At 53.8% G+C, this 8,729-nt stretch overlaps 1 protein-coding gene across 2 annotated transcripts; it reads left to right on the top strand.

Moving 5' to 3' along the window:
* Positions 1-286: 286 nt before the first annotated feature.
* NPAS4 (neuronal PAS domain protein 4) lies at positions 287-6,211 on the top strand. 2 transcript variants are annotated; one of them, XM_017537065.2, is made up of 8 exons: positions 293-637; positions 1,409-1,560; positions 1,738-1,840; positions 1,959-2,220; positions 2,402-2,511; positions 2,857-2,992; positions 3,113-4,548; positions 5,467-6,211. In XM_017537065.2, exons 1-8 carry the CDS (start codon positions 463-465, stop codon positions 5,493-5,495), a joined length of 2,403 nt encoding a protein of 800 aa, XP_017392554.1. In that variant the 5' UTR covers positions 293-462; the 3' UTR covers positions 5,496-6,211. The 2 variants fall into 2 exon arrangements, with proteins under 2 accessions (XP_017392555.1, XP_017392554.1); XM_017537066.2 differs by lacking the exon at positions 2,402-2,511 and having other exon boundaries at positions 287-637.
* The last annotated feature ends 2,518 nt before the right edge of the window (positions 6,212-8,729 follow it).

Here is an 8,729-nt window from a genome sequence, read left to right as displayed (position 1 = left end):
CTGAACGCGTTCGGACGCCTGGGTCCCCACACCCCATTCAGGCTTTCCTAACGCAGCGCCTGCCTCTCCGCTCAGCTCCCGCCAGGCTCGGCCCCCTCCGCAGCCTCCTGCTCCCCCCTCGCTCGCCCCCCTCCCGCTCTCATTCTACGTCATGGGATGACGTCGGAAGCCGGGCGGGAGGAGGAGCCCCCCTCCCCAGTCAGCAGCTCCCGCTGCAGCTCGCTTAGCCCAGCCTCCCGCTCTCCCGCCCCCCAGCTCTAAAACGAGCCCCCCACGCCTGGCAGGAGCTATATAAGGCGGCGTGAGGCAGGCGAGGGGGGCAGCGCAGCCGAGCGGAGCCCAGGAGAGCAGAGAGCGAGCCTGAGCGAGAGACTGGGAAGCACGGAGGAGGAAGCCGCCGGTGCGTCGGGACGGGAGCGAAGGTGCTCGGGCGCCCGAGCTGGAGCTCCGCAGCCGCCGGTCATGTACCGCTCCACCAAGGGCGCCTCCAAGGCGCGCCGGGACCAGATCAACGCCGAGATCCGGAACCTCAAGGAGCTGCTGCCGCTGGCCGAAGCGGACAAGGTCCGGCTGTCCTACCTGCACATCATGAGCCTCGCCTGCATCTACACTCGCAAGGGCGTCTTCTTCGCTGGAGGTGAGCATGCTGGGACTACCGGAGATCCGAGCTGCCGGGACCCTGGAGCTGGGGAACCCGCTGGGGCTGCTGCATGTCTAGGGCAGCGTGCTGGCGAGCTGGGGAGATTCGGGACTGTCTATTTTTCCTCCTGAGCTCCCTCCAAACCTCGCCTTAGTTCTGAGTGAGAGTTAGAGAGCCTGGACGGTATCTCTAACACCAGGGGCCTTAGAGGAGAGGAGAGGAGAGGAGAGGAGAGGAGAGGAGAAGAGCCAGGCCAGAGCGGCCTCGGTGCCTGCCAGTGTAAAGGCGCTCAGGGAGCTGGGGAGGGAAGCCCGGGAAGTTGCAGGGATGGAGCAGCCTGAGTCTAGGGAAGCGTAGCACTGTCCGCGGTGCTGAAAGGGTTTCCTGTAGCCTTCGGGGGGTGCTGCCCGTGGTGCTGACGGCCGCTTCGGCCGAGCAGGGAGCTGTCCACGGTTCTGAACTCACAGTCCGCTTTGGAACTCTGTCCGCGGTTCTGAGATTCACAGCCCCTTGGGAGCTCTGTCCACGATTCAGAAATTCAGAGCCGAGGAGGCGCCGACCCGGTTTAGAAGTCGAGGGCTTGCGGGCTATGGAGATACAGCAACAGGTTCCCTGGTCAAGAGCTGCAGGCAGCGGGTCAACAGGTGTTTGCAGAAGCACGTCCATGAGAAATTCCTCTGGATTCTTTGAAACTCAGGCCATGCCTTCCTCACTTCTGCTTTGCCTCCCAGTCTTACTCCTGACTCACCATGTCTTCTCGCCCTACAGGCACTCCTCTGGCGGGCCCCACGGGGCTTCTCTCAGCTCAAGAGCTTGAAGACATCGTAGCGGCACTACCCGGCTTTCTGCTTGTGTTCACAGCCGAGGGGAAGTTGCTCTACCTGTCTGAGAGTGTGAGCGAGCATCTGGGCCACTCCATGGTGAGTGCTGAGGGTCATTTCAGCTGAGGCTGGGCATGAAGGGGGCACTATGAGCCTTCCACTCCTGAAGAACTGGGAATTACTATGGAGGGAAAGGTTATACCCTGCAAGATATCATAGATCAAAGATTGGCTCCCGCTGTTCTCACTAATGGTCATCTCTTCTTTTCTTCTTCAGGTGGACCTGGTTGCCCAGGGTGACAGCATCTACGACATCATTGACCCAGCTGACCACCTCACTGTGCGCCAGCAACTCACCCTGCCCTCTGCCCTGGACACTGGTAAGGACTCCCTTCTTCCCTCCTCAGTCCAATTTCCCACTTGCTTCCCTTCTCCCCTGCATCCACTGTCTCACTCAGCCACTCACCCTCTTAACGGTTTTTCTCTTCACCCATCTAGATCGCCTCTTCCGCTGCCGCTTCAACACCTCCAAGTCCCTCAGGCGCCAGAGTGCAGGCAACAAACTGGTGCTTATTCGAGGCCGATTCCATGCTCACCCACCTGGGGCCTACTGGGCAGGAAACCCCGTGTTCACAGCTTTCTGTGCCCCACTGGAGCCGAGACCCCGCCCTGGCCCTGGCCCTGGCCCTGCCTCACTCTTCCTGGCCATGTTCCAGAGCCGTCATGCTAAAGACCTGGCCCTACTGGACATCTCTGAGAGGTAAGCCTGGAGTGTTCAGATTCCAAGAGAAAGGCAGGCCAGAGCTGAGGGAACCCTAGATTCTGGAGTCAGGGGCAGGGAGGATGGGGTTTAGGGGGGCAGAGGATCTGGGAGGGAGTGAGATGCATGGGTATCAAGAAAGGAAAACAGAAAGCTGACCTCACCCTTTCCACCTTCCCAGTGTCCTAATCTACCTGGGCTTTGAGCGCAGTGAACTGCTTTGTAAATCATGGTATGGACTGCTGCACCCCGAGGACCTGGCCCACGCTTCTGCTCAACACTACCGCCTGTGTGAGTGTCCAGAGAGGCTGGGGACAAGACAGCAAGCTGAGAAAGGGCATGGGAGACCAGACAAAGAATGAGCTGTAGTCAAGAGTGATGCTGGGGAGATAACAGAGGCCAACAATTTCGGATGCTATAGGGTGAACATGAGGGTGAGGATTCAAGGCAATAATAGAAGCAGAATTGGGGGACTCTGAGTGGTGAGGTCAAGGTAGAGAGCTGAGTGGTGCAGGTGAGGGTAGTCAGAGGAGAGGATGTCATGGCTATCTTAATTCAGTGGAGAGGTGAGCAAAGGTGGGGAGTAGGTAGAGTTGCCTGGTGGGCATCCTAACTCTGCATCTTCTTTCTCCCCAGTGGCTGAGAGTGGAGATATTCAGGCAGAGATGGTGGTGAGACTACAGGCCAAGACTGGAGGCTGGGCATGGATTTACTGCTTGCTATACTCAGAAGGTCCAGAGGGCCCCATTACTGCCAATAACTACCCAATCAGGTAAGCCACAAGCAGGGGTCTAGGGGGCAGCTGAGGTCAGCATGGAGGAGACACAAATCAGGGAACTGCTCTGGAAATGGACATGAAACCCTTACCAGCTGCCTCTTCTCTCCTCTCCAGTGACATGGAAGCCTGGAGCCTCCGCCAGCAGTTGAACTCTGAAGACAACCAGGCAGCTTATGTCCTGGGCACTCCGACCATGCTGCCCTCATTCCCTGAGAACATTCTCTCCCAGGAACAGTGCTCCAGCACTAACCCACTCTTTACCACAGCACTGGGGGCTCCCAGAAGCACCAGCTTCCCCAGTGCTCCTGAACTGAGTGTTGTCTCTGCATCAGAAGAGCTTCCCCGACCCTCCAAAGAACTGGACTTCAGTTACTTGGCATTCCCTTCTGGGCCTGAGCCTTCTCTCCAAGCAGAACTGAGCAAGGATCTTGTGTGCACTCCACCCTACACACCCCACCAGCCAGGAGGCTGTGCCTTCCTCTTCAGCCTCCATGAGCCCTTCCAGACCCACTTGCCTGGCCCATCCAGCACTCTTCAAGAACAGCTGACTCCAAGCACTGCGACCTTCTCTGATCAGTTGACACCCAGCAGTGCAACCTTCCCAGATCCACTAACTAGCCCACTGCAAGGCCAGCTGACTGAAACCTCAGTCAGAAGCTATGAAGACCAGTTGACTCCCTGCACCTCTACCTTCTCAGACCAGCTGCTTCCCAGCACGGCCACCTTTCCAGAGCCTATGGGCAGCCCTGCCCATGAACAGCTGACTCCTCCCAGCACAGCATTCCAAGCACACCTGGACAGCCCCAGCCAAACCTTCCCAGAGCAACTGAGCCCCAATCCTACCAAGACTTACTTCGCCCAGGAGGGATGCAGTTTTCTCTATGAGAAGTTGCCCCCAAGTCCTAGCAGCCCTGGTAATGGGGACTGCACGCTCTTGGCCCTAGCCCAGCTCCGGGGCCCCCTCTCTGTGGATGTCCCCCTGGTGCCCGAAGGCCTGCTCACACCTGAGGCCTCTCCAGTCAAACAGAGTTTCTTCCACTACTCTGAAAAGGAGCAGAACGAGATAGACCGTCTCATCCAGCAGATCAGCCAATTGGCTCAGGGCATGGACAGACCCTTCTCAGCTGAGGCTGGCACTGGTGGACTAGAGCCACTTGGAGGACTGGAGCCCCTGGACTCCAACCTGTCCCTGTCGGGGGCAGGCCCCCCTGTGCTCAGCCTGGACCTGAAACCCTGGAAATGCCAGGAGTTGGACTTCCTGGCTGACCCTGATAACATGTTCCTGGAAGAGACGCCCGTGGAAGACATCTTCATGGATCTCTCTACCCCAGACCCCAATGAGGAATGGGGTTCAGGGGATCCTGAGGCAGAGGGCCCAGGAGGGGCCCCATCGCCTTGCAACAACCTGTCCCCAGAAGACCACAGCTTCCTGGAGGACCTGGCCACATATGAAACCGCCTTTGAGACAGGTGTCTCAGCATTCCCCTATGATGGGTTTACTGATGAGTTGCATCAACTCCAGAGCCAAGTTCAAGACAGCTTCCATGAAGGTGAGTCCAGCCAGAAGGTCCAAGAACCCAAGTCCCTCTCCTGCCAAGGAAATGTTGGGTAGAATTGGGTGAATCATTTCCCCTCTCTGTACCTCTATTTTATTAAGGGATGACATCCCCTGCTGCAAAAAGTAGCAGTGGGGATAAGGAAAAAATGAAAGACTTAAGTTGAACAAGTAGACCTGGCAGGGGTTGGGGCTGTGGGATAGAGTACTAGGGAATCCTTAAGGAAGGGCTTGTGCTTAACTAGATCAGTCTTCACCACCCCATTTTACAGATGAAAATAATCAAAGAAACTCTCCTTAGGGCACTAAACAAACTGATGGAAGAGGGACTAGAGCTCTATCCTAGTATCCTAGCTCCCTGAAGGGGATAAAGAGCAAGAGTTTATAGAAGTTGGTAAAAGAAAGATGAGGCTGGCCGGGTGCGGTGGCTCAAGCCTGTAATCCCAGCACTTTGGGAGGCCGAGGCGGGTGGATCACGAGGTCAAGAGATAGAGACCATCCTGGTCAACACGGTGAAACCCCGTCTCTGCTAAAAACACAAAAAATTAGCTGGGCATGGTGGCGCGTGCCTGTAATCCCAGCTACTCAGGAGGCTGAGGCAGGAGAATTGCCTGAACCCAGAAGGCAGAGGTTGTGGTGAGCCGAGATCGCGCCATTGCACTCCAGCCTGGGTAACAAGAGCGAAACTCCATCCCAAAAAAAAAAAAAAGAAAGATGAGGCTGTCCCTGGCTACAGCCTCAGTTTCAATCCGTCCATCCAAATTGCTCCCTAATCTACTGAGTCTCTGGGGATCGTTTCATCATTGAGCCAACATCTTTGAAACCCATACTAATATCAGCACATTCTCAGCCCCAGGATCCTCTGTCCTAATTGGTCTAACTGATTGTGCTCTCTCTCTATCTCTCCCTGCAGATGGAAGTGGAGGGGAACCAACGTTTTGAATAAGTCTGTGACTTAACGTCGTCAAGTATGGCATATTGTCATCAAGACGTGGAGCCGCTCTCCACCCCCCCGGGACTGTTGGGGGGATTCTGGGGGCCAGAGGGGGATATATATGATTCCCCAGGCCCTGCAGGATTTGCGGGGGGAGGTGGGAGGGCAAGGGAGGGGAGCTTCTTTTTAAAATCAAGAGACTTCCAGCGATCCCAGTTTCCATTTCAATCTGTATTCACTCGTAGTGAGTTTCCTTGAATGGGATTTCAAGCGGAGAATGGGGGAGTGTCACTTCCCCGCCGCGTTGCCCCATTGGCCTGGGCCAGTTCTCCACTCCTAGGGGCCAAGCCACCTCTAGGCCTTGGTGGGGGAAAGGCAGGGCCCACCCGGGCCAGCCCGTGCCCTGAGGGGCTCTTGACACCCACGTAGAATTCTCTACACACCAGTAACGGGATTTCAATTCCGATGGACTCTGCCGCCCTGGCGGCCCTTCCTGTGACTTTTGCGCCCCGCGCCTGGGGTGGGGGGTGCGAAGAGACGCTACGTTCCTTTCCGATGGAGGAAGGCAGACCTGCCGTCACACATGTGCTTGCACGAGTGCGTGTACCTGGTGCGGGACTCAACCGGCCGCCAGACTGCCTGGGCCTGCCCAGATGGCCACCTCGTGGTGCTGCGGTGACTTTGTAGCCAACTTTATAATAAAGTCCAGTTTGCCTTTTTGGTACCTCTGGTGTCATGCACTGCTGTGTAAAAGGAAGAGTGAAGGATAAGTTCAGGAGGCTTGGATGGGAGCCTGGGGGTCACGAGGTAAAAGTTGAACGTGTTTATGGCCCCAGCATTTCTTCATCTACTCATGAATTCATTCATTCATTCATTTACCCATTCATTCATTCTTTCACTCAACATCTGCATGTACGTTGTGTGGCCCATACTGTGCTAGATGCTGGAAAGTTTAGGGCTGCAACAAAAGTTATGTCTTATCCTCAAGGCGCTTGGCATCCAGTACTAGAGAATACTGGCATCTTCTCCCTGCGCCAGGCTTACAATGCTCATGGTGTGGGAGGGAACAGAGGGCCTAGAGGTGGACAAGAGGATTCAACTTGATATTGGTTCTGAACACGGGCTTGAAGCTTCTGCTTACAAGTTATTTCTTCACCTGATCCTTCAGGGAAGCAACTTCCTTGTGGGGCCCTGGATCAGCTCATTGGAAATTATAAACACGTCTGTAATCCTTGCACAGGGCTTTCAGCTGACACACTCTTTTACATATCTTATTTGCTGCAACAAAGCCTCTCGAGCAGGCATATTAGCCCATCTCACTGATGAAGAAACTGAGGACCACAGGTAAAAAGTTATTTGCTCCCACAGTTGGTGAGAGGCATGCATGGGTGGGCAACATACCCAGAGCATCTGCATCCCAACCCTGGGCTGTTTTCTCTGCTGCGAGAGCCAGTGAACCACCACCTCAAATCATCCCATCCCAGATTACTCAAGAAGGGCAAGTGTGGGCTGGAGCAGGGGCCTCTCTCCCAAGCATAGGGTGAGAAACTCCCTCCTTTTGCCACTCCAGGTCTGTAAAGTCGAGCTGAACAGAATATAATTCAGTAGGTCAAAAGAAAAAAGTTTCCAAAAGTGCTGTTTTCCTCCAAGCTTGAAAGCCAAACAGCCACAGGGTAGAGTGAGGGCAAATGAAAATGAAGAGATGGGCTGGGAGCAGTGGCTCATGCCTGCAATCCCAGCACTTTGGGAGGCCAAGGCAGGAAGATTTCTTGAGCCCAGAAATTTGAGATTAGCCTGGGCGACATGGTGAAACCCTGTCTTTACAAAATACAAAAATTAGCTGATTAGCTGGGCATGGTGGCGCGTGCCTGTAATCCCAGCTACTCAGGAGGCTGAGGCAGGAGAATTGCCTGAACCCAGGAGGCGGAGGTTGCGGTGAGCCGAGATCGCGCCATTGCACTCCAGCCTGGGTAACGTGAGTGAAACTCCGCCTCAAAAAAAAAAAAAAAAAAAATTAGCTGGGTGTGGTGCACACTTGTAGTCCCACCTACATGAGAGGCTGAGGCAGGAGGATCTCTTGAGCCTGGGAGGCAGAGGTTGCAGTGAGCCAGGATCACACCACTGTACTCCAGCCTGGGCAACAGAGCGAACCCTGGATTCAAATCTCACCTCCACCAATTATTTGCCAAATGGGACTTGAGGCTCACTTTCTCCACAAGTGAAGTGGGACTCACAAATACGGCACTTATCTCCCAAAGATGCTGTTAGAACTTGATAGCGTCCACTTATAAGCTGAGAAGTGCAGAATGGACTAAAGGTATCAAATTGAATTAGAAGGCAATGGTGACGTCAAAGGCTTAGAGCACGTTTCTTTCTCAAGGAAAGGAAAGAAGCTCCATGCCTCCATCTTTCTCCAGTGAAGTACAGGGGCTGGATTCCAGGAACTGAGGGCGTAACCCTGAGAAAGCCCCTAAGCCTCCTTTTATTCCAAATCCTCCAGCTCTGGGGCCATGCCCTTAAGAGAGTTCCATGGGAAGGAAGATACTCGGGAGGACCTGTCACCACTTTTCCGCCTTGGTTGGGTCCTTGAGTGGAAAAGGAGGGTGGAATTTTGCCTTCTGCCATCCTTGTGCATCTGTTCTCCAACTTGGACAAATAACTGAGCTGTCAGCCCCAGGAGGACCCTGGCACCAAGCACAGGACTGGCATATAGCAGGCATACTCAAAATGTCTCCTTCAAAGGAATCTTCCTTCTTTTCTTCCTTCCTTCCTTTCTTTCTTTTTCTTTCTTTTGTTCTTTCTTTCTTCTTCTTTTGAGAGAGGGTCTTACTATATTTATTGAAAAAATTTCTTTCTTTCTTTCTTCTTTCTCTCTTTCTTTCCTTCTCTTTTTCCTCTTTCTTTCTTTCTTTCTTTCTTTCTTTCTTTCTTTCTTTCTTTCTTTCTTTCTTTCTTTCTTTGTTTCTTTCTTTCTTTCCTTGTTTCTTTCTTTCTTTCTTTGTTTCTTTCGAGACAAGGTCTCACTATATTACCCAGGCTGGACTCAAACTCCTGGGCTTAAGTGATCCTCCCACCTCATCCTCCCAAAGTGATGGGATTACAGGTGCACAGCCCTCCACTGAGGGAACTACTTCTGAATATCAATCCAAGGATTCCATTAGAGTCATCAGTTTCTACCATAAACATGTGTTCCTAAATTCCCCAGAGGGAATCTTAAGTGACCATGAGCTCAAGACACACAT

The sequence above is a fragment of the Cebus imitator genome, unplaced genomic scaffold (assembly GCF_001604975.1).
Source record: "Cebus imitator isolate Cc_AM_T3 unplaced genomic scaffold, Cebus_imitator-1.0 Scaffold102, whole genome shotgun sequence".
Classification (NCBI taxonomy): Eukaryota; Metazoa; Chordata; class Mammalia; order Primates; family Cebidae; genus Cebus; species Cebus imitator.
The sequence above is the reverse complement of the archived record's forward strand: the minus strand, read 5'-3'. Positions and strand labels throughout refer to the sequence as shown.

Bases quoted from the DNA above. Each gene is read 5' to 3' on its own strand.
- NPAS4 (XM_017537065.2), top strand. From the start codon at position 463: ATGTACCGCTCCACCAAGGGCGCCTCCAAGGCGCGCCGGGACCAGATC. The intron at 2,221-2,401 runs GTAAGCCTGGAG...CCACCTTCCCAG, and splicing joins CTACTGGACATCTCTGAGAG to TGTCCTAATCTACCTGGGCT. The intron at 4,549-5,466 runs GTGAGTCCAGCC...CTCTCCCTGCAG, and splicing joins TCAAGACAGCTTCCATGAAG to ATGGAAGTGGAGGGGAACCA.